Source organism: Nerophis lumbriciformis, linkage group LG18, assembly GCF_033978685.3.
Source record: "Nerophis lumbriciformis linkage group LG18, RoL_Nlum_v2.1, whole genome shotgun sequence".
Taxonomy (NCBI): Eukaryota; Metazoa; Chordata; class Actinopteri; order Syngnathiformes; family Syngnathidae; genus Nerophis; species Nerophis lumbriciformis.
Genome location: NC_084565.2, coordinates 31,291,717 through 31,317,515, shown reverse-complemented (window position 1 = coordinate 31,317,515; position 25,799 = coordinate 31,291,717). Strand labels below are relative to the sequence as shown.

The window sequence follows — 25,799 nt, the reverse complement described above, 5'->3', positions numbered from 1 at the left end:
CAAGAATGGGAAAGAATTCCACCTGAAAAGCTTCAAAAATTGGTCTCCTCAGTTCCCAAATGTTTACTGAGTGTTGTTAAAAGGAAAGGCCATGTAACACAGTGGTAAAAATGCCCCTTTGCTGCTGCCATTAAACACTATGTTAATGATTATTTGCAAAAAATAATCAAGTTTCTCAGTTTGAACATTAAGTATCTTGTCTTTGCAGTCTATTCAATTGAATATAAGTTGAAAAGGATTTGCAAATCATTGTATTCTGTTTTTATTTACCATTTACACAATGTGCCAACTTCACTGGTTTTGTATAACTAAACTTGACGCATGCTAAGCGTTAGCTTTTTAAGCTACTTTTGCTGTTACGGAGCCTTAGATCCGCATATTGTGTAAGCCTTTAGCATTTCAGTTCAGCTTTTCAGCATTCACACACAATTTCCCACAAATTTGCATATTTTAGTTGTAATCCAATCAAATTTTTTTGTTGCTATTTCAACACATTTTGGACCGGCAGATAAAAAAAATTCTACAGTCAACATTAGATTTTTATTCATCCAGAAAGAAGGCTGGTATGTGAGTGAACCAAAAAAAAAAAAGTATAATGCACCTCTAAATGAAATCTCCCAGGGGAAAAGACTATTTAAATAAACAGCATTGAGAATGTACCAGACAAGCAGGGGAGTGGGGACAATGACTGCGATGCAATGTTTTTGTGGGTGGTGGGGGGGGGGATAGAAAAAAAAAAAAAAAAAAAGAGTCTCCCCTTCTTTGGATTTCAAGGAGAAGGTCACAGTGGAGAGAAGGAATGCATGTGGTTGGGTACGAATGCTACAGTAGAACGACAACAAAGAGGCAGCGAGTCCCAACTGAGGCCCTCATAGAGGAAAGACAAAAAGGGGCGGGACTATAATCTCGTCTCATCACATGAGCTTTAAACACGGCGTCCTCTGCAGTGCATTACACAAAGGAAGGGGGATAATACACTATCTAAAATATATACAGAGTAAAATAAGTTATGAGCAGTTTGTTTATATATATATTTATGTATATATATATATATATATATATATATGTATACATATATATACAGTATATACATATATATATATATATATATATATATATGCATGTGTCTGTGTGAGAGCATCACACAGCCTCTAAAGGCAGCTTCTTATTTGGTTAAACGGGCCATTAAGGACGCCTTAAAGTGGTAAGGGTGGTGTCAAAGCAGATAGATATATTTTTGTCTCTTTTTACACTTCCCTGAGGACCGGGGGCGCCTCCCACAGGGTCACACGTTAAATATCCGGACATTTACAACCGAGGAGGTTAAGCTCTAATAATAATAATAAAAAATACATTTCTCCCAAAAAAATATTCTTGCATTGCTTTTTCTCTTCCAAGCATGCCTTTTTTCTGTTTTTTTTTTTTTTGCTTACGAAGGCGCACGATAGCGAGTTCCATTCGGCACAAAAAAACAAAAACAAAAACGAAACAAAAATCATCCCGCTGTGTCCTCTTCTCGTACACGCGACTTATTGCAAAAGAATGTTGCATGAGGTTTAGTGTGAGGGAAGATATTAGCTTGAAGCGTCCGCACCTCAAAAGTCAGCGAGAGTTCCCACACGTCCTTTTAGCCCTTTTAGTCAGCGGACTCTCTCGTCCTTTTTTCTTGGTCTAGATTCCTATAGTCACAGTCCGGTGCTGACCACGGTGTCGTGCGGCTGGCCCACCTGGGCCTGACTCAGGGCCTCTCGGATCTGCAGGTTGAGCTCCATGAGGCGCCCGCTGGCCTGGGACAGGTCCCTGCTGGGGCCCACCACCGCCAGGCAGCCCGTCTGGCCCAGCGTCTGGTGGCGGAAGTAGATGTGCAGCAGCGTCTGGACGGCGTCGTCGCCCTCGTTGCCGAAGATGTCGTTGGGCCACAGCGACCTGAGGGCAAAGCAGTCCCAAAAGTGTTCATATTTCAGTAGAAAATAAGCTTGGATACACTTTTAGAGTAGTCTGTGTGCAGCTCGTATAGCAGTGTGTTTTCAGGGGTCCCCAAACTTTTTGACTCGGGGGCCACAGTGGGTTAAAACCATTTTGCTGGGGGCCGGGCTGTGTATGTGTATATATATATATTTATAATATATATATTTATTATATATATATATATGTATGTGTATATATATATATATATATATATGTATGTGTATATATATATATATATATGTATGTGTATATATATATGTATGTGTATATATATATATATATATATATATATATATATATAACACATATATATATATATATATATAACACATATATATATATATATATATATATATATATAATACATATATATATATATATATATATATATATATACATACACATACATTATATACACATACATATATTTATATATATATACTAGGGCTGCAACAACTAATCGATTAAAACGATTAAAATCGATTATAAAAATAGTTGGCAATTAATTTAGTCATTGATTCGTTGGATCTATGCTATGCGCATGCGCAGAGGCAATTTTTTTATTTTTTTTATAAACCTTTATTTATAAACTGCAACATGTACAAACAGCTGAGAAACAATAATCAAAATAAGGATGGTGCCAGTATGCTGTTTTTTTTCTTCAATAAAATACTGGAAAGGATAGAAATGTAGTTTGTCTCTTTTATCCGATTATTAATCGATTAATCGAAGTAATAATCGACAGATTAATCGATTATCAAATTGATCGTTAGTTGCAGCCCTAATATATACATATACACATACATTATATATATATATATATATATATATATATATACATATATACACATATATATATACACACACAATATATATATATATATATATATATATATACACACATATACATATATACATACATATACATATATATAAATATATATATACATATATACAATATATATATATACATATACTTATATACATATATATATACATATATACAGATATATATACATATATACTTATATACATATACTTATATACATACATACATATACTTATATACATACATAAATACATACATATACTTATATATATATATATATACATACATACATACATACATACATACATATATACATACATATATACATATATATATATATATATATATATATATATATATATATATATATATATATGTATATATATATATAACTCGCTGGAATAAAAAAGACAATATAACATACATCCATAAATGTGGACGCATGTGAAAAAGTGCAATATATTTATCTGTACAGTAATCTATTTATTTATTTATATATATTTATTTATTTTATATATATATTTATATATTATTTATATATATATATTTATTTATTTATATATATGCACCTTATTGCTTTTTTATCCTGCACTACCATGAGCTTAATTTCGTTCTTATCTGTGCTGTAAAGTTCAAATTTGAATGACAATAAAAAAGGAAGTCTAAGTTTAAGTCTAGTCAAATAATTTTGAAACGGCAGACATTTGTCCATTAAAATACGGAGAAACTGCTGATGGTGTGTTTGACAGAGAAGCAGCTATAAGGAGATACCGTAAAAGTCCGCTCTCCAAGGTAAAATCTGAACATTATTATTAAATTACTTCATAAACTACTGTAGTTGTTAGTACTACATACTATTGAATAGTTTTCATACACTATTATCTAAAAGTTTTTATTTTTAAAGGGCATTGTGATGAAAAATTGTGATGTTTTGGGGGGTGAGCACCAGTTAAATTGATTAAAATACATTTTAATGGGAGACAATTTGAGATTCAAGTGTTTTGTCTGTCACAGAACCAACTCATCTTGTAGGTTGAGGTACAACTGCACTTTCCCTTGACCAGATACACCATCATACAAATATAAATGTACAGGTTGTATACTTTGGGACCCTCTAGTTCAGGGGTGTCAAACTCATTTTAGCTCAGGGGCCGCATGGAGGAAAATATGTGCACAGCGGGACGGAATATTAAAATCATGGCATTAAAACTAAAAAAATAAAGACAACTTCAGATTGTTTTCTTTGTCTTACTTTGGCCAAAAATATAACAAACACATTCTGAAAATATTACAATAAAAATATTAAAAAAAATACCGGCACCGGTAAAGTTTAGATCCATGAAGGAAAGAAGAAAGTGAATGAATGTTTATAACTGAATGAATTTACATATGCATAAAAATGTGTTTTCTTTTGTATTATTTTTTAAATTAATTAAGTAACGTTTATGACAACCTTTTTTCAAAACACAATATAGAATGTGAGATATAACAGGATAATGCATACATTTATCATTTGTTTTCAAAACGCCTACAAAAAAGTGGGACCCCCAAAATTTACTGTGGGACCCAATTTTTATGACTTTTGAAAATTCCTACCACCAACACTGATGGAGTATTGGTGCGTGCAAAACAGCAGCAGACGGCTGTGGCCTGCGGGCCGGTTCTAATACTAATTAAATATTATCCTGGGGGCCATAGATAATTCATTCGCGGGCCTTGACTTTGACACCCCTGCTCTATTTCAATGCTGATATACGTTCAACACTGAGGTGAACGAAGTCTACTGTTGATGACCACTGTTAACTTTCCGTTCTATTGCATAATCCTAGAAGACTATTGTGGTACTTGGTACTGATAATGTCATAAATTAATAAGAATTGCAGAAAGAGGTGACATTTTTGGCTGTTGCACAATATAATAAATACAGAAGAGAGTCATCGACTAAGAGGTTGATTCAAGGACAGTAAACAAGAGTGATAAGGACGTTTGTGAGATGGTTACCTAAAGACCTTGACTTGCGTGAGGGCCGAGCAGAAGTCTCGGACTCTCAGGCTTTCAATCAGTGACTGGATCGCCGTCTCCGTGTTGGTCTGGACAGCATCCGGCATGCACACGTCTTCCTCCTGGCCGTCATTTCCTCTCTCCGCCGCCTTCAGGCAGCTCTCCAGGATGCTTAACTCGTCGGACATGTTGGTCACCTTGGCAACAGAGATGTTGGACAGATAAGAGAGATGCCGCGTGCCTTGTGCAGAAGCACGGGGAAAATAAACATCTTGATCGAATTGGAATGGCCTAACGTCAGCTTGACCCGCCCATCCATCCCCATAAGGAAAATCATTCAATTTCATTCAGTGCTGTGATCCAATTAAAGGTGCATTAAGATGCAGCCTGGATGGAGGAGCACTGCTGTGCACGTTCAGCAACCACGGCTTTCACCTCCATGCACGGCTATTGTCGGATTACACGTGACGTCACGTCCGTTTGCTGCTGACGCCCCCGGACTCAAACACTTGAGTCTCTATAGGAAACAACCTGAAAATGACCCTGCAGTCCAAGCAGAGCAAACATGTTGCTTAAACGTACTCTTCACGCCTGTAGAAATCATCCCAATAGGGATTTAAGTTATTACATAGTTTCTAAGATAGTCCATCCCTCCGGGTACTCCGGCTTCCTCCCACTTCCAAAGACATGCACCTGGGGATAAGTTGATTGGCAACACTAAATTGGCCCTAGTGTGTGAATGTGAGTGTGAATGTTGTCTGTCTATCTGTGTTGGCCCTGCGATGAGGTGGCGACTTGTCCAGGGTGTACCCCGCCTTTCCGCCCGATTGTAGCTGAGATAGGCTCCAGCGCCCCCCGCGACCCCAAAGGGAATAAGCGGTAGAAATTGGATGGATGGGATGGATGTTGAATATTTTAAATCAGGGCTGTCATTTTTTTTTAAATTGAGGGCCACATCGCAATTTTGGCTGCCCTCAGAGGCCCGCTTATAACTGTGACTATATAACATAAACGTATAATAGCCTCGTTACACAATTTGCAATCAAATTTGTTTGAGTGTCATACTTTTTACAAACAGATTGCTTAATAACTTGTTTTGAAATCCAGCAATATTTAAATATTTTTGACAACCCAAAACATTTTTGGAATAGCATGCTGTGAAATCAAGCACAATTTAAGTGTTTTTGATGACTCCCCCAAAAAGATGAAATTAAGTAAAAAGTATTTTTGGTAACCTCCCACACCCCAAAAAATGTTTGGGATTTTTGATGTTAAATCAAGCAAAATGCAAGTATTTTAAACAACTAAAACAATTTTGGGGAATATTTGGCTTTGAAATCAAGCAAAATGTACCGGTAAGTATTTTCTGATAACCCCCCCAAAAAATGCTTGAGGTTCAATGCTGTGAAATCAAGCAAAATTTAAGTATTTTTGATGACCAATTTTTTTAACATCTTATTATGAAATCAAGCACAATCTAAATATGTTTGACAACCAAAACAATGTTTGGAGTATTTTGTTTAAAAATCAAGCAACATTTAAGTATTTTTGATAACTAAAAAGATCTAGCTTGGAATATGTTTAGCAATCAAGCAAAACCAATTTTTGATAACCTAAAAAAAGCTTGGAATATCATGCTGTGAAATCAGGCACAATTTAAACAAACAAAAAAAGAAGATTGGATTATGCGATTTGAAAAGTGTTTGAAGGTGAAAATCTACGTGTAGGTGGCTACTCTAAAGTGTATCCAAGTTTAGTCTGTAAGTGACAAGACTCACCTGTGTCCATCCTTTGTTATTAAAGTTAAGGGTGAATATTAGGGGTGCACGATAACTATCGGACGGATGATTATTTGGCCGATATTGGGAATTATGACATCACACCGATAATCCAATAACACTGAAAAAAAACCCAGCTTCGATAACCAATAAAAATTATAAATGATAAAAGATATGCACTAATGAGGCAAGATTACCCATACTGGGTAGCTTAGAGTGAACAAATCAAGCGCTTCTACTTAGTCAGAGGTTCGAAACTGGTCGTAAAATCACTGAACCTCACTGTGTAAACCAGGGGTGTCAAACTCATTTTAGCTCAGGGGCCACATGGAGGAAAATCTGTGCACACCCGGTCCGGACTATTAAAATCATGGCATTAAAACTAAAAAAATAAAGACAACTTCAGATTGTTTTTTTTGTCATACTTTGGCCAAAAATAGAACAAACACATTTTGAAAATATTATTATAAAAATGCAGAAAAAAATACTGGCAGCGGTAAAGTTTAGATCCATGAAGGAAATAAGAAATTTAATTAATTTAATTTAAAAATTTGCATATTCATAAAAATGTGTATTTTTTTTAAAATGAATTAAGTAACGTTTATGACAACCTTTTTTCAAAGCACAATATAGAATGTGAGATACAACAGGATAATGCATTCATTTGGGGCGGCATGGCGTAGTGGGTAGAGCAACCGTGCCAGAAACCTGAGGGTTGCAGGTTCGCTCCCCGCCTCTTACCATCCAAAAAATCGCTGCCGTTGTGTCCTTGGGCGGGACACTTCACCCTTTGCCCCCGGTGCCACTCACACCGGTGAACTGAATGATGAATGACAGGTGGTGGTCGGAGGGGCCGTTGGCGCAAATTGCAGCCACGCTTCCGTCAGTCTACCCCAGGGCAGCTGTGGCTATGAAAGTAGCTTACCACCACCAGGTGTCAATGAATGATGGGTTCCACATGTAAAGCAACTTTGGGTACTTAGAAAAGCGCTATATAAATCCCAGTTATTATTATTATTATTATTTATCATTTCAATCAATCAATCAATGTTTATTTATATAGCCCTAAATCACAAGTGTCTGAAAGGGCTGCACAAGCCACAATGACATCCTCGGTTCAGATCCCACATCAGGGCAAGGAAAAACTCAACCCAATGGGACAATGAGAAACCTTGGAGAGGACCGCAGATGTGGGGACCCCCGCCCCCGAGGGCGACCGGTGCAATGGACGTCGGGTGGATCTAGCATAATTTTGTGAGAATCCAGTCCATAGTGGATCTAACATAATAGTGAGAGTCCAGTCCATAGTGGGGCCAGCATTTGTTTTTAAAACGGTTACAAAACAGTGGGACCCCAAAAATGTACTGTGGGACCCCATTATTATGACTTGATGGGGTCCCTGGGACCCCATTTTCAAAATTCTTAGCGCCAACAGTGATGGATTATTGGTGCGTGCAAAACAGCAGCAGGCGGCTGTTCTAATACTAATCAAATATCATCCCGGGGGCCGTAGATAATTCATAATTCCCGTTAGCTCTACCGTAGAAGTGATGTCAAATCTGCAGGTACAGTTTCTCAAATCCACCATTGTCCGACTCTTTCTTACCTGCAGGTGACCACACACTACGGTCAAATCTACATTCAAAATATAATAGACAGAAATAAAGTATCGGTACTGGTCTTGAGAAACAGGAAGTTACTTAAAAGTGAGAATAAAAAACGTATTTTCCAACTGTACATTTCATAAAGGCTTTTGCCGATAGCCACAGTTTGACTCTGGAACCGATTAATTCTATTTATATGCTTTGCTCTTGGAGAACTTGTTCTACATCCGACTAATGTTCCGGAAGCGGCACTTAGGTCACATTGCGATGCAGGGCGGTCTCACCTCGGCCTCCCTTTTGATGGTGTCCACCCTGCTGATGAGCTTGCAGTAGGCCTGGAAGAGCAACAGCAGCTGAAAGTGCAGCTTGTAGAGGCGGCGACACAACTCCAGCTCCTGCAGCAGAGAGACGCACAAAAAGCGGTGAGGCGGCGCATTGAGAGCGCTCAGCAGAGACGGATGGCGGTTCCCGGGTTAAACACATAGGCGGGGCGGGACAGGTGAAAGGGGTTAACGAGGCCCGGAGCAAAGTGCCATCCGGTTTTGGGCGTTGAGAGTCTATCATCGCTTGCAGAATTAGTCAATTAGAAAACGATCCATCACAACCGCCGCCGGCTAGATGAAGGCGCCAATGATGTCGCTAATTATTAATCCAGGGGGACGTGGAAACAGTCATTCTAAAAAGCCGTTGGGATGAAACCATAAACATGCAGAATGATAACAATCAGATGCCTTTTAGCCAGCCTCAATAGGAATGTAGCGGAGAAGTTATGATGATGATGGATGTTTTATTCAGAGTATCAGGTCGTTATGATTGGATGGCAGGGTGGGGATGTGGGTGTGGGTCCAGCCAGGTTACATGGGCGAATCGGGGGCCACGCGGGGTGGGGTTGTTGGGTGGGGGAAGCAGGGCAATGCACGGCGCTGATGAGATGGTCGGCTATCAAGATATGAGAACCACTTACTGCCAGACTTTCCATTTGCTAAGCGAGAAGGTGAGCAGGTCACGGAAACAACAACAGCAAACAGAAGGAGAGAAAGATCAAGAATTAGTCAAGAGGCAGAGGTCCTCGCTTCGCTTCACACGTGTCAGATACTGGCGGGCGTAGAGGAAAGCAGGAGACAAAGGACGGCGTAAAAAAAACCAGTCGACCAAACATGACAGGTTAGATTTCTTGACAGGGGACCAATGATGATTTGAATATTTTCTGACTTATAAATGTTGGTACAATGTTGGATACGCGTGTTAATGCTCCAGTGTCAATTCAAGTATTCATTACATTTACAGTATGTTTAGAACAGACAAGTCATTGTATTGTCTGCTCGCGGAAAACAAACATCCTAATCTACGATTTGACTCCCTCAAATGGCCTTGACGCTGTGAACAACAGGAACAGGATGTTCTGAAAACACCCTCGAGGACACCTCAATGATGGACGCTTTTGACCTCCCTCCCTCCTCAACGAAACCTGGAGTCGAACTTTTGCTTGCATGCAGATCGGCCTCAGTCTATGAACATTACATCATCACACCCAAGACAATGGGCACATACACACACATCCCCCCTCCCCCAACCCACGCCTTCACCACTGCTTGTTTCACCTCGGGGTGATGGTCGGCTGGCAGCGCTTCATAGCAGCAGTCGCCCTCCAGGGCCCCAACTCCCCGCCCCTCTGTTGCGAGTTGTCGTGATTAAATGTAACGTGTTTATGTGTGCATTGCATGGAGGTTTTTTCCCACACCAGACTAGGCCCCCTTAGGAGGCCAGTCTAGATTGTATTTTTTTACTCATCTTCTTCCCCAGCGTTTTACCTTTTTCTTATCTTTTACGAGGCGCCTTTGGCGACCCATCAGCGTTCCTGTTCTGTAACCCTGTAGACTGTTTGTTCGTCTCATCTTGAACGGGTTTGTGCTGAAAACATAGTTTCGTTGCACTTGTGCAATGACAATAAAGTCCTATCCTATCCTATGTTTTGATGATGATAGAGATAATAATTAGAATTATTCATTATCAATAGCGCTATTTCTTTTGGTATTCTTATTGCTCCATTTGTAGTGTCAAAATGTCCATTGTTATTTCTGTGTTTTTACTATCTATTTTGTGAACTGGTTCTTTGTTATCATTTTTGTACATATCATATTTGCTGATGTAGTTGTTTTTTGTTGTCTCTCTCTGTCTTATGCCCCTCTTGTCCTTGCAATTCCCCCCCTCTGCCTTCCTATTTTTTTCTTTCTATCCCCACCTGCTCCGGTCCGGCTGTGCCAAATATTAATTATATCCATTAAATAAAGTCAAATACAAATAAGACAACAAGAGAAATATCCCACACTTATTTTTGTAAAGTAAATCTGTACAACACATACGAGCATCAATAATATGATTTGACTAAATGGCTGGACAGGACATGTAAAAAAAAACAAAAAAAAAACGCTAAAGTGTCAAATCTTAAGGTTCATGCATGAACTTGCACACAGTTTGGACACCTCTAATCACTGTTTTTTTGCAGGTTTTCTTTAAGCGTGGCTGCAGTGTGACGTCACAGTGTGGTGGACGTACTTATTTGGACGTTGAGTATAAGCCAGATAATAGAATGTTATGGTTGCTGCTTGGAGCCTCAAGTTGTATCCCTTCTCGTCTCATGCCGTCCCACCTGCTCTGTTGTCTATAAAATAAAAACTTTTTTTTACAACTTTTTTAAAATACATTTTACACGTGACTTTTCCGTCAAGATGGGCCACTATGAAATGGAGTTAGCTGCTAAACTCCTACAGACTTGGTTTGAGAAAAAGTAGGATAAAGGACTATTTTCATATCATCATGGGATGCCGATACCGATTATCCATGAGTGAGATCAGCCGATACCTATCACATGTATTAACTGTAAATTTTTCACTGGATTTATGGTGAGTGCTATTGACAGTTCAACAATTTAAACTAGTGCCTTATCCTATTTAATTACAAACAATTGTTTGAGCAAAACAAAGTTAATAGAAGACAATAACTAAACCAGTGGTTCTTAACCTGGGTTCAATCGAACCCAAGGGGTTCGGTGAGTCGGCCTCAGGGGTTCGGCGGAGGTCAAGACACACCGGACTCATCGTGTAAATAAAAACTTCTCCCTATCGGCGTATTACGGATACGGCAACAGCAGAAGTCACACTGATTTGCAGGTGTGTAATTTGTTGTGAGTTTATGCACTGTGTTGGTTTTGTTCTTTGAACAAGGTGATGTTCATGCACGATTCATTTTGTGCACCAGTAAAAAAACATGGTAACACTTTAGTATGGGGAACATATTCACCATTAATTAGTTGCTTATTAACATGCAAATTAGTAACATATTGGCTCTTAACTAGTCATTATTAAGTACTTATCAATGCCTTATTCGGCATGGCCTTATTATAACCCTAACCAAATAACTCTAAATTAAGTCTTTGTTACTTAGAATATGTTCCCCTAGTGTCCAAAAAACTCTAAATTAAGTCTTTGTTACTTAGAATATGTTCCCCTAGTGTCCAAATAACTTTAAATTAAGTCTTTGTTACTTAGAATATGTTCTCCTAGTGTCCAAAAATCTCTAAATTAAGTCTTTGTTACTTAGAATATGTTCCCCTAGTGTCCAAATAACTCTAAATTAAGTCTTTGTCACTTAGAATATGTTCTCCTAGTGTCCAAAAAACTCTAAATTAAGTCTTTGTTACTTAGAATATGTTTCCCATACTAAAGTGTTACCAAAAACATATAACTTTGTCTTGAATTTGAAAAAAACAACATTTTATTTATCACTAAAGAAGGGTTCGGTGAATGCGCATATAAAACTGGTGGGGTTCGGTACCTCCAACAAGGTTAAGAACCACAGAACTAAACTAAAGCAAAAACTACTCTCTCCAACCATGCGAGTTTTGCCTTTAAAGTCATCCTGTGTCCAGGGAATTATTCTCCACGTTTTTAATCAATAACCAAAACAACCACAAAACGATTTTGAGAAAATAAAAATATCGATCTAATCACTAATATCAATCATATACTGATAATACTTTTGGTATTGGCACCACCAATTTATGGTTTGCACCGCCCTTTTCTTATGTGTGTGTTTAAAGCCAGCTTAGTGGTTAGCTTAGCGATTAGCATGCCTGCTCCTGGCTCGCTCTCGGTGTGTGACATGTTTAGCTTTGTCCTCCTTGATAATAGTACGTACTTAAGATTAATGCTGTCAAATGATTACATTTCTAAATCAGACTAATCACACTTTATCAGGATTAATCACCAATTCTAATTGCTTGATAGATCGCTTCAATCAACTTAAAAAAAGACCCCAATATTTAAAGTTTAAGTTTATTTCTAACTTCTATACAGTTTCAATATGATACATCTCATATTTTACATATTTTCCTTTTTTTTTTCCTTTACAACGTGTCCGAAAAAGGAGTAGGAAGAACCAAAGCTTAATAACAACAATATTTGGACGCAAATGCAATTTTATTGTCAGATTCCTACAGGAAATTGTTCTAAATGTTTTAATTTAATATTTAATTTAATTGAACCCACACGGCCTCTCAGGTAACCATCCAGGGTTAAGGTAAAAAAGCATGTACGCTCAAAATAAATTGCGTAATTAATCTGCACAGATACATGATTAAAGCGATACATTTTTGTCACATTTTGAATGAGTTAACCCGTTATTTTTGACAGCCCTACTTAAGATACTAAGAAATGTAGTCTATTTGTCTTAATAAAGGTGATTGTTATTAGAATAGGCCAGAGGTGTCAAAGTCGTTTTCACTGAGGGCCACGTCGCAGTTATGTTTGGCCTCTGGAATACTATTGTTACACAATTTATTTCATACATTTATTTAGTAGAATTTTTTTAAACTAAAATGTAAAAAAAATTTTTTTATGTCGCAATAATTTCACCTCAAAATATAGTGTATATCCTCCTCTCTGAGCTGCCACCTTAACGTGGTAGAGGAGTTTGCGTGTCCCAATGATCCTAGGAGCTATGTTGTCCGGGGGCTTCCATGCCCCCTGGTAGGGTCTCCCAAGACAAACAGGTCCTAGGTGAGGGATCAGACAAAGAGCAGCTCGAAGACTTCTATGGAAATGCAAGAACCGAGACTCAGATTTCCCTCGCCCGGACGCGGGTCACCGGGGCCCCCCTCCGGAGCCAGGCCCGGAGTTGGGGCACGATGGCGAGCGCCTGGTGGCCGGGCCTGTCCCCATGGGGCCCGGCCGGGCACAGCCCGAAGAGGCAACGTGGGTCCCCCCTCCAATGGGCTCACCACCCATAGCAGGGGCCATAGAGGTCGGGTGCAATGTGAGCTGGGCGGTAGCCGAAGGCAGGGCACTTGGCGGTCCGATCCTCGGCTACAGAAGCTAGCTCTTGGGACGTGGAACGTCACCTCGCTGGGGGGGAAGGAGCCTGAGCTAGTGCGCGAGGTAGAGAAGTTCCGGTTGGATATAGTCGGACTCACCTCGACGCACAGCAAGGGCTCTGGAACCAGTTCTCTCGAGAGGGGCTGGACTCTCTTCCACTCTGGCGTTGCCAGCAGTGAGAGGCGACGGGCTGGGGTGGCAATTCTTGTTGCCCCCCGGCTCAGAGCCTGCATGTTGGAGTTCAACCCGGTGGACGAGAGGGTAGCTTCCCTCCGCCTTCGGGTGGGGGGACGGGTCCTGACTGTTGTTTGCGCTTACGCGCCAAACAGCAGCTCAGAGTACCCACCCTTTTTGGATTCACTCGAGGGAGTACTTGAGAGTGCTCCCCCGGGTGATTCCCTCGTTCTACTGGGGGACTTCAACGCTCATATTGGCAACGACAGTGAAACCTGGAGAGGCGTGATTGGGAAGAATGGCCGCCCGGATCTGAACCCAAGTGGTGTTTTGTTATTGGACTTTTGTGCCCGTCACGGATTGTCCATAACGAACACCATGTTCAAGCATAAGGGTGTCCATATGTGCACTTGGCACCAGGACACCCTAGGCCGCAGTTCTATGATCGACTTTGTAGTTGTGTCATCGGATTTGCGGCCTCATGTTTTGGACACTCGGGTGAAGAGAGGGGCGGAGCTTTCTACCGATCACCACCTGGTGGTGAGTTGGCTGCGATGGTGGGGGAGGATGCCGGACAGACCTGGCAGGCCCAAACGCATTGTGAGGGTTTGCTGGGAACGTCTGGCAGAGTCTCCTGTCAGAGAGAGTTTCAATTCCCACCTCCGGAAGAACTTTGAACATGTCACGAGGGAGGTGCTGGACATTGAGTCCGAGTGGACCATGTTCCGCACCTCTATTGTCGAGGCGGCTGATTGGAGCTGTGGCCGCAAGGTAGTTGGTGCCTGTCGTGGCGGTAATCCTAGAACCCGTTGGTGGACACCGGCGGTGAGGGATGCCGTCAAGCTGAAGAAGGAGTCCTATCGGGTTCTTTTGGCTCATGGGACTCCTGAGGCAGCGGACAGGTACCGACAGGCCAAGCGGTGTGCGGCTTCAGCGGTCGCGGAGGCAAAAACTCGGACATGGGAGGAGTTCGGGGAAGCCATGGAAAACGACTTCCGGACGGCTTCGAAGCGATTCTGGACCACCATCCACCGCCTCAGGAAGGGGAAGCAGTGCACTACCAACACCGTGTATGGTGCGGACGGTGTTCTGCTGACCTCGACTGCGGAAGTTGTGGATCGGTGGAGGGAATACTTCGAAGACCTCCTCAATCCCACCAACACGTCTTCCTATGAGGAAGCAGTGCCTGAGGAATCTGTGGTGGGCTCTCCTATTTCTGGGGCTGAGGTTGCTGAGGTAGTTAAAAAGCTCCTCGGTGGCAAGGCCCCGGGGGTGGATGAGATCCGCCCGGAGTTCCTTAAGGCTCTGGATGCTGTAGGGCTGTCTTGGTTGACAAGACTCTGCAGCATCGCGTGGACATCGGGGGCAGTACCTCTGGATTGGCAGACCGGGGTGGTGGTTCCTCTCTTTAAAAAGGGGAACCGGAGGGTGTGTTCTAACTATCGTGGGATCACACTCCTCAGCCTTCCCGGTAAGGTCTATTCAGGTGTACTGGAGAGGAGGCTACGCCGGATAGTCGAACCTCGGATTCAGGAGGAACAGTGTGGTTTTCGTCCTGGTCGTGGAACTGTGGACCAGCTCTATACTCTCCGCAGGGTCCTTGAGGGTGCATGGGAGTTTGCCCAACCAGTCTACATGTGCTTTGTGGACTTGGAGAAGGCATTCGACCGTGTCCCTCGGGAAGTCCTGTGGGGAGTGCTCAGAGAGTATGGGGTTTCGGACTGTCTGATTGTGGCGGTCCGCTCCCTGTATGATCAGTGTCAGAGCTTGGTTCGCATTGCCGGCAGTAAGTCGGACACGTTTCCGGTGAGGGTTGGACTCCGCCAAGGCTGCCCTTTGTCACCGATTCTGTTCATAACTTTTATGGACAGAATTTCTAGGTGCAGTCAAGGCGTTGAGGGGATCCGGTTTGGTGGCTGCAGGATTAGGTCTCTGCTTTTTGCAGATGATTTGGTCCTGATGGCTTCATCTGGCCAGGATCTTCAGCTCTCACTGGATCGGTTCGCAGCTGAGTGTGAAGCGACTGGGATGAGAATCAGCACCTCCAAGTCCGAGTCCATGGTTCTCGCCCGGAAAAGGGTGGAGTGCCATCTCCGGGTTGGGGAGGAGATCTTGCCCCAAGTGGAGGAGTTCAAGTACCTCGGAGTCTTGTTCACGAGTGAGGGAAGAGTGGATCGTGAGATCGACAGGCGGATCGGTGCGGCGTCTTCAGTAATGCGGACGCTGTATCGATCCGTTGTGGTGAAGAAGGAGCTGAGCCGGAAGGCAAAGCTCTCAATTTACCGGTCAATCTACGTTCCCATCCTCACCTATGGTCATGAGCTTTGGGTTATGACCGAAAGGACAAGATCACGGGTACAAGCGGCCGAAATGAGTTTCCTCCGCCGGGTGGCGGGGCTCTCCCTTAGAGATAGGGTGAGAAGCTCTGTCATCCGGGGGGAGCTCAAAGTAAAGCCGCTGCTCCTCCGCATCGAGAGGAGGCAGATGAGGTGGTTCGGGCATCTGGTCAGGATGCCACCCGAGCGCCTCCCTAAGGAGGTGTTTAGGGCATGTCCGACCGGTAGGAGGCCACGAGGAAGACCCAGGACACGTTGGGAAGACTATGTCTCCCGGCTGGCCTGGGAACGCCTCGGGATCCCCCGGGAGGAGCTGGACGAAGTGGCTGGGGAGAGGGAAGTCTGGGCTTCCCTGCTTAGGCTGCTGCCCCCGCGACCCGACCTCGGATAAGCGGAAGAAGATGGATGGATGGATGGAATATAGTGTATATCACTGTAAATGGAAAAACAGTATTGCTGTTTTCATGATTAAAAAAAGCAGCTCAGTTGCCAGCAGTTTACTGTAAAATTTACATTTGTTTTATGAATAAAGTTGATTTGATTTGATTTGATTTTACTGTAATAAAAAAACCTGCAATTTTACAATAAAATTTTGGCACCTGAGCTGCCAGTTTTTTGTTTTTTACCGCAAATCAATAACTGTAGATTTTTCAGTGTATTACTGTAAATGCCAAAACGGCACCACCGTTTAGTACAGTAAAAAAAAAAAAAGTACAGTTTTTTTCATTTAGAGAAAAATGCTGTAAAAACCACAGTAAATTTCACAGCCATGCAAATCTATTGCTACTTTTACATACAATTTGATGGATAACTTGCTTTGAAATCATTATTAGTATTTATTTTTTATTAAAACAATGGTTTGAATGTTTGATAATATATTTTTGCATTATTAGACAATATCTAAGTTAACATAATTTGCGATTACATGAAGTATATATATTTTTTTCTCCCAAAATAGAAATAAATAATTTAGTAAGAAAAGTTACAGTACTTTATTGATACATATTATTTCCAGATTTCGAGGGCCAATTAAAATGAAGTGGCGGGCCACATTTGGCCCCCGAGCCTTGAGTTTGACACATGTGGTATAGGCGATTGGCTCCGCATAGTGTAGGGAAACACAAAATTAGCCGCTAACAGCTTGTCAGCCGGGAGACTAAAAAATACAAAACCGCGTCAGCCAGAGAGGATCGGTGTTTGTGATCGGCATTAAAAGATATTAATCGGCAATAGCGATGACGCACCTTTCACAGATATCGGTGGTTGATCAATCGGCACATCCCTATTAAACAGTGTAGATTTTCAAAATACCCCCGAAGGGGCAAGCGGTAGAAGATGGATGGAATACTGATACTTTTGCAATCTAAAGGGAACACCTCCAAAAAAGAACAGCTTGCAGCACATGCAGTAAGTAGGTTATAAATGTGACCATGGAGCAAAATTTACACTAAAGCATATCCAATACCTACTATGAAGACCAGTGATACTTAAACCGTGATAGTGGTACGCCAAAGAATCACTTGATTAAAGTACAGTGTTTTATTTTCCTATATTTAAACACAGTGTTACTGTTCAAAATGTGTGGAACATTACAGTGGTCAAAATATTAAATATTGTTAAATACAAATGAATACTTAGGCCTACTACGCTACTGTATTTTAATGTTAATTAATTATGGCGGTACTTGGATAGCCAAGTGTTTTCTGAGGTGGTACTCGATGGAAAACGTTTGAGAACCACTGATGTGAACCACAGGGAAGTGTTTTAAATGTAGAATAAAGTCATCATTGGTCCTTTAAAAAGATCCCATATTTAAGTATTTTTCATTTATTTTCAATTAGTGTTAAAGGTCCCACAATAGTGTACGTATTGGGAGTGAGATGTCTAAAATATATCCTTTAATAGAATAGAATAGAATGGACTTTATTGTCATTATATTTGTATGTAACGAGATTAAGGACTCCAACTTAAGGTGCGGTAGTGGGAACAAATATGGGATACAAATAAATTACACAAGAAGTAATAAAGATAAAACTAAGAATTGAAATAAACAGACTAGTATCCAATAAAAATAATAAGCAATCCTGTACAATATGCAAAACACTATAAAAAATACTGTACAATATACAGAACAAGACAAGAGTACCGGAGTAATAAATAACAATCAGTGTCGGATGTATTGCACGTATTGCACTCAAAGGGTAAGCTGAATTTAGTCTGTTTAAAAAGGATTTTAGTAAGCCCACGCATACTAAATGCAATTTTTTGTTAGCCTGTAGCTCTAATGCTAATGTCCACGTGTGTTCGTCTTCAAGAAGCGCTACTGTGCACTTTGTCTACTTTTTAGCACGTGTCCAATGTAATAAACCTCATATATCACATGCAACAACGTAACATTTAGGAGTGGGACAGGAGGACACAAACTTTAGCGACGCTAGCATAGCTATGAGAGCTACAGTGCTAACATTACACTCGCCTTTTAACAGTAACAACATGCTAGGCTAAAAATCAAATGAACACCATTAAGTAGTACATTTTGCATCATAGGGGGAAATTAAAAACGAAAATGATTATTTTAATTGTGTAAACATCACTTAAGAGCAACGTGGCGGTGCCTACCTGTGTTTGGGTGTTGAGTCGCTGGCAGCTTTCGTTGTCCCCAAATGTTTTCCTGCAGTTTTCCAGCCACTAGAGGTTGAAGAAGAGAAAATAAAGAAGGGATTAGGAGGGTTAACAGTGGAGTTTTATTTCCTGCTTCCTGTATCATGCTTGTGTGCGTACGTCATAACAGCTAGTCAGCAGATTCAATGAAAGTGTTGTACTTAGCGTATTAAAAAAAACTGAAAAAAAAATCAGCCTGTTCAAGACAACAGGGATGTGTATGTATGGTGGTGGCGGTGGTAGGTAATATTTGATCCCCCCAGAAAGCGTAGCTGTCTCAATCAATTAGCGGGCGCGCATCCCAGAACCCCTTCACCACTCTCTGCAATCTCATCTCCAAAAGCCCCTCCTCCTTACAGCTCTGGCCCCTTCCTAACTGATTTAGGAGCACCAGGGGGTTATTTTTATCCCCCGCAGCAGGGGAAGTCGCTGCTGGTGATGCAGCCGCTAACGTCACCGCACGCACGCTGCCGCCCATCTTATCGCAGAGTCCAAAATGTGGATAAAAGGCTGCTTGGTTGAGAATTTAGCTGTGTGTCTTGGTCAGGGGTGGGCATCGTTTACATTTTAACCGATACTAGTAATAAATGGTAAAATAATTTTGTGACATTGAAGTTGAACAGACTGGTAATTGAAATACTTCAGAAACATAAATACAATTATAAGCTAACTAAAACATACATTCAAACATACAAAATCAGCAACATTCTTTTATAATTTAATAACAATAATATAAGTATGACATGATGTACAATTAGGATGAATATGATTTTCTGTATATATTATCTAAAAGAGTATGCACTGATGTTTTTTTGTTTTGTTCGTTTTTGTAGCTCTTTTTTTGTCTTTGTACTTATTTTTTTTCAAAATATAACATTCACTGTAATTATTGTTTATTTATTTTTTTAAAAAGAAGCAATGTTAAAAGGCAAGATATTGTATAATTTTGTGAAACCATTGCAATAAAATACCGTATTTTTTGGACCATAAGGCGCACCGGATTATAAGGCGCATAAAAGGGGTCAAATTATGATTTTTTTCCGTCCTACATTTAAAACACTTCCTTGTGGTCTACATTAAAGTTAAAAGTTAAAGTACCAATGATTGTCTCACACACACACTAGGTGTGGTGAAATTTGTCCTCTGCATTTGACCCATCCCCTTGTTCACCCCCTGGGAGGTGAGGGGAGCAGTGGGCAGCAGCGGTGCCGCGCCCGGGAATCATTTTTTTGGTGATTTAACCCCCAATTCCAACCCTTGGGGAAGTAATGGGTCCCATTTTTATAGTCTTTGGTATGACTCGGCCGGGGTTTGAACTCACCACCTACCGATCTCAGGGCGGACACTCTAACCACTAGGCCACTGAGTGGCCTAACATGTAATGGTGCTTCTTCGGTCAAAATGTTGCATGGATTGTTTTACAGACTATCTTCAAGTCGCTTTCTTCTCCCTGTCATCTTTAATGTACCGGTAGTTTTTAGCGCCGCCCTTAGCGAGTCTCCTTTCAGTTATAAGTTAGAACTGTATGCTACTTTATAGGGGTGGCAAAAAAAATGTTTTAATTAATCGCGATTCTTATTTGTAGCGATTCTTAATCATGTAAAAAAAAAATCAAATTAAAAAAAAAAAAAAAGTGTCCTGTGTAGCCACTCAGGCAAATCATATAGTTGATGTAGATGCCCGTATCTGCTGCACAGATTTACTTTAGAAAAAAGAAGTGTTAGAAACTTTTCTTGTTGCCTTATTTGTATATGACTTTATTAAATGTTTGGGTATTATTTTATTAAACAAAACCAGTTTTATTTTAAGTAATATAAAAATGTATCAGAGCTGTTTTTATATTTTATGGAGGAATGTAGTTAATCATAGAACTGTTATTAAAAAATGATTGATTTTGAATTGAGATCCAATTGTCGTTCAGCAGTCAGAAGATGTGAACGAGAACCAAATAAGAGCTTCGTAGGGACAATATTTCGGTAACGGTACCAAAGTGTATTTCAATACTTTGATACTATTTAAATTAAAGAGGACCAGAATAAAATGTTATGATTGGCTTTATTTTAACAGAAAATCTTATGATATATTAAAAAAAAACTGTGTTTCATATTGCAATCAAAGAAAAATGTTGGCATTAAATAAAATAGTGAACATACTAGATAACTTCTATTTTAGTAGTAAGTAAGCAAACGGGTTACAAAGGCGCCTAATTTGAGTGCTGACGTATGCAGAAACATATTGTGTCATCTATTATTTTGTCAAAATTATGAGGAACAAGCAGGAAAAAATGGATGGATGGATGGATCTGGTTAAGTTCTGTTTTAACATGTTCTATCTACACTTCTGTTAAAATGTAATAATCACCTATTCTTCTGTTGTTTGGTTGCTTTACATTAGTTTTGAGTGATAATACAAATGTTGGTATCAATTCAATGCAAAGTAGTTACAGAGTCATATAGTGGTCACACTTAAAGTCGTCCTGTGTCCAGGGACGTATTTCCAGAGTTTATAAACAATAACAAAATGACAAAAGTATTATGACTTGGTATCGTTACAGTCAATATTTGCATAGATCCACTCATCTGTTTACATTCAGGAGGGCTAGCTTGCTGTTAGCGGTTAGCTATTGTATCTCCCTACAGTGTGTAGTGAAGCATGTTAAGCCATTCTTCATTCTGCAGGTATTATATTTGCATGAAACATAGTTTATTTGTCGCCATGGAGGCCAGGATGAGTGATTTAGAAGTAACAAAAACACTGCCGACTGCAGATGGACATTAGCCGATAGCGAGCTATGTTTTAAAGCGCCGCTTGCAGATCAGCGCTTCAGTGTTTATAGCTCCAAAACTATTGTTAGTTTTTAAGCCATATATATGTCCGTTCTCCTTCTTCTGTCTGCATACTGTGTCTGCTCTGGGCGTGCACTTTGACTAAAACGCTCCTCGCCTCGTATTACAAGCAATGTCACGACGGGACAACGGCGCACCGTCATGTCCGTAAAAAAATAGTACAGGTATTTTTCAGAGGCAGTATAGTACTTATTTCAATTTATTAATACCGCGCTACTTTATTAGTACCGGTATACTGGACAACCCGAGTCGGGACCTTACTTTACGGTACCAAACACAGCAGAAAGGCTCTGAAAGGGGCGGAGCTAGACACAATGGAGTTCGCTAAATGGTCAACAGAGAATAACAATGCTCTCGCTCTTCTCTGGTGGATTCATGGAAGGAAAAGGTGATTAAAAGTTCAGCGATAAACATGACGAACATGAGACGACCACTTACGACTTCCGCTGCCTCCCTCTTGGCGTTGTACGTGTCCAGGTGCTCCTGCAGCTCCAGCACGCTAAACTTCAAAGTCTCCAATAGTCTACAAGAGACCAACTACAAGAGAAACACATACTGCTAGCAAAAGAGGGAACACAGAAGCACACACACAAAGAATTGCATCATCATCATCATCACTGTGCTCACCGTCTCGGCGTCCAGCAACACGGTGGGACACTGCGAGTGAGACGTCATGACTTCTAGCGAGCTGATGAACTGATTGCCCATCCGCTGGAGCTTCTCCCCCAGAAACTGCACGGACGCATGCGTGATGTTGCCAAATTTCCTTTGAATGCTCTGCAGGGGGTGGAGAGGGAGGGGATAATAAGCGTTGAGAGGAAAATACAGTACAGGCCAAACGTTTGGACACACCTTCTCATTCAATGCGTTTTTTATGTATTAGTGACTTAGAAGCTGCACTGTGGAGGGACATTAGCCGCTAGCGGGGACACTACTTCGCGTGGAGGACACCTTTGTTTGCTTGTCTCTGTCAGATTTGCGGGACACAACTAGAATGTGTCATCAACAAGCATAATCACAACAGCCATATAATTAAAATCTCTATCCTCAGCCAAATTTATATCATTTATATCGTCTACAGCGGTGGTCTCCAACCACCGGTCTGAGGACCGGTACCGGTCCGTGAAGCATTTGCTACCGGGCCGGAGAGAAACATGAAATCATTTATAAAGGACTGCATTTTCTCCGACTTAACTTTGGCCTGTCCCACTAGACCAGGGGTGTCAAACTTGTTTTCATTAAAGGCCACACCGCAGTCACGGCTGGCAATAGAGGGCCGCTTGTAACAGTAAATAATTAACGAATATGCCTATGAATTTAAATATTTAAAAAAAATTTTTTAATGTAATGAGTAAAAAAAATCTGTGGATTTGACCACTGTTTTTTACAGAAAACAACTGGCAGCTTAGTTGCCAGACTTTTACTGTAAAATATATGGTGTTATTTTATTTTTATTATTTTTACAACATATTACTGTAAATAGAAATACAGTACCGCTGTACAATTTTATTTTGGCAACTCAGATGCCAGTTTTTTTTACCAAAATAAAATGTGGTACCATAAAATCATCAACCGTGGATTTAAAAACAAACAAACAGACAGCTCAGTTGACAGAATTTTACTGTAAAACAAAACAAAACATTGGTGGTTTTTTTTTTCAACTTACAGTAATATGCTGTAAAAAACTCCCTAAATTTTACAGTAAAATCTATTGGTCATTTTTATAGTGCACAATTTGATGGATAACTTGCTTCGAAACCATAAGTTAAGCAGATATTTAAGTATTTATTTGGATTTTGACCATAAAAGTTGGATACTATAATATTTGTTGCAATATTGGACACTATTTTTTTCCCTGTCAAACTAGAAAAAAAACCCTAATACCTTTAGTAAGAAAATAAGAAAGTAAATATTAGGTATTTAATTGACACATATTATTTCCAAGCTTTCGCGGGCCATATAAAATGACGTGGAGGGCCAGATCTGGCCCGCGGTCCTTGAGTTTGACACCTGTGCACTAGACACACCAATGATGTACAATAAAACTCCTCATAGGAAGTTGCCATTTGTTATAACTTTGTGACATGATACAATGCACATTAATGATCATATCAAATATAAATGAGACAGATTGTAGCCAAAGGCTGATTTCCATCTGCATCTCATTGCAAAGAAACAAGCCCAGGGCTCCCACTAATTCAGCGTTATAGTGAGTTGTATTTTTCACAAGTGGGAAGCCGGTCCCTGAAAATAATGCCTACATTAAACCGGTCCGTGGTGCAAACAAGGTTGGGGACCACTGGTCTACAGTACAGGCCAAAAGTTTGGACACACCTTCTCATTCAATGCGTTTTCTTTATTTTCATGACTATTTACATTGTAGATTGTCAATGAAGACATCAAAACTATGAATGAACACATGTGGAGTTACTGTATGTACTTAACAAAAAAAGGTGAAATAACTGAAAACATGTTTTATATTTTAGTTTCTTCAAAATAGCCACCCTTTGCTCTGATTACGGCTTTGCACACTCTTAGCATTCTCTCGATGAGCTTCAAGAGGTAGTCACCTGAAATGTTTTTCACTTCACAGGTGTGCTTGAAGCTCATCGAGAGAATGCCAAGAGTGTGCAAGGGTGGCTATTTTGAAGAAACTATAATATAAAATATGTAAAACATGTTTTCAGTTATTTCACCTTTTTTTTATTAAGTACATAACTCCACATGTGTTCATTCATAGTTTTGATGCCTTCATTGACAATCTACAATATAAATAGTCATGAAAATAAAGAAAGCGCATTAAATGAGAAGGTGTGTCCAAACTTTTGGCCTGTACTGTATATGCGAACACGAACTTGTCGCCGCGGCAGCCGCTGTTACCTGGAAGAGCTGCGAGAACACGTGGAATGTGTAAACAGCCGTGGAGCCGTCTGTGTCAGACAACATCTGGTTGACATGGCAACGCCAGGCATCCTCCTCGTTGTCGTAGGCCACGGGCTGGAACGCTGCCAGGATGGCCGAGAAGAAGGGCGAAGGGGGCGGAGAGGCCTGGATCTCCGGGAAGCAGTCTGCGTCACCTTCATCTTGGCTGAAACATACACAAAGGAGGGGGGGCGGGTGTCAAATGAGGAATCCGTGCCACATGTTCCTTATATTGACCCAGGAATGCAAACAAACACACGCTGCACCGCTGACCCACTTCCCAGATTATGCTGCAGTGTTTCCAACTCACTGCAGTGCTCGAGCACAACAACATAAGAGCTATTAGCCTTTTAGCATGATGCAACACTCGTCCTAATCCACACACACACACACACACACACACACACACACACACACACACATGCACACACACATAGATACTCACAGGCCCGTGGGAGCAAAGAGCCTGAAGAAGCAGACGGAATACAAGTATTTAAAGCCTGCGCTGCCGAGCTCTGCGACGGACACCGTCTCTGTCCTCATCCTCACCCCAACTCTCTCCCCTCGCTGCGCTGACGGCTAGCAGCGCCACTAGCGCACTGCGCTCCCATCCCACACGGCACTGCAGAGAGAGCTCGCACAAGCGGCACATATTCACTTCTGCCAGCATATAAAAGCCACATCGGACACTAAATCCTTCAGTGTCTTGCTGTCAACAACCCAGAGTGACTTGACCATCGATCACACCTGTCTTGTATTGATACGGTGACCCCTCGCTGGAGTGGTGACCATGTTCCTTCCTATTTATTGACTCCTGACTCGCATATAAACTATATTGCCAAAAGTGTTTGGCCACCTGCCTTGACTCACATATGAACTTGAAGTGCCATCCCATTCCTAACCCATAGGGTTCAATATGATGTCAGTCCACCTTTTGCAGCTATTACAGCTTCAACTCTTCTGGGAAGGCTGTCCACAAGGTTGCGAAGTGTGTTTCTAGAAATGTTCGACCATTCTTCCATAAGCACATTGGTGAGGTTACACACTGATGTTGGTCGAGAAGGCCTGGCTCTCAGTCTCCGTTCTAATTCATCCCAAAGGTGTTCTATCGGGTTCAGGTCAAGACCCTGTGCAGGCCAGTCAAGTTCATCCACACCAGACTCTGTCATCCATGTCTTTATGTAACCTTGCTTTGTGCACAGTCATGTTGGAAGAGGAAGGGGCCCGCTCCAAACTGTTCCGACAAGGTTAGGAGAATGGAATTGTCCAAAATGTTTTGGTATTCTGGAGCATTCAAAGTTCCTTTCA

General features: G+C 40.9%; 1 protein-coding gene across 14 annotated transcripts in view; it reads right to left on the bottom strand.

The window, feature by feature from the left end:
• Window positions 1–526: 526 nt before the first annotated feature.
• Window positions 527–25,799, bottom strand: part of fryl (furry homolog, like) — a 195,034-nt gene continuing 169,761 nt past the window's right edge. For 11 of the 14 annotated variants that reach the window (XM_061978068.1, XM_061978069.1, XM_061978061.2 and 8 more), the window contains 8 exons: window positions 24,450–24,657; window positions 22,197–22,346; window positions 22,008–22,106; window positions 18,682–18,750; window positions 9,145–9,162; window positions 8,465–8,575; window positions 4,799–4,995; window positions 527–1,926 (listed from right to left, as the gene is read on the bottom strand). In XM_061978068.1, the coding sequence (XP_061834052.1) occupies window positions 1,686–1,926; window positions 4,799–4,995; window positions 8,465–8,575; window positions 9,145–9,162; window positions 18,682–18,750; window positions 22,008–22,106; window positions 22,197–22,346; window positions 24,450–24,657 (1,093 nt within the window). In that variant the 3' untranslated portion in view covers window positions 527–1,685. The remainder of the gene's footprint in view (window positions 1,927–4,798; window positions 4,996–8,464; window positions 8,576–9,144; window positions 9,163–18,681; window positions 18,751–22,007; window positions 22,107–22,196; window positions 22,347–24,449; window positions 24,658–25,799) is intronic. The other 3 variants (XM_061978058.2, XM_061978065.2, XM_061978070.2) reach the window with 1 other exon arrangement.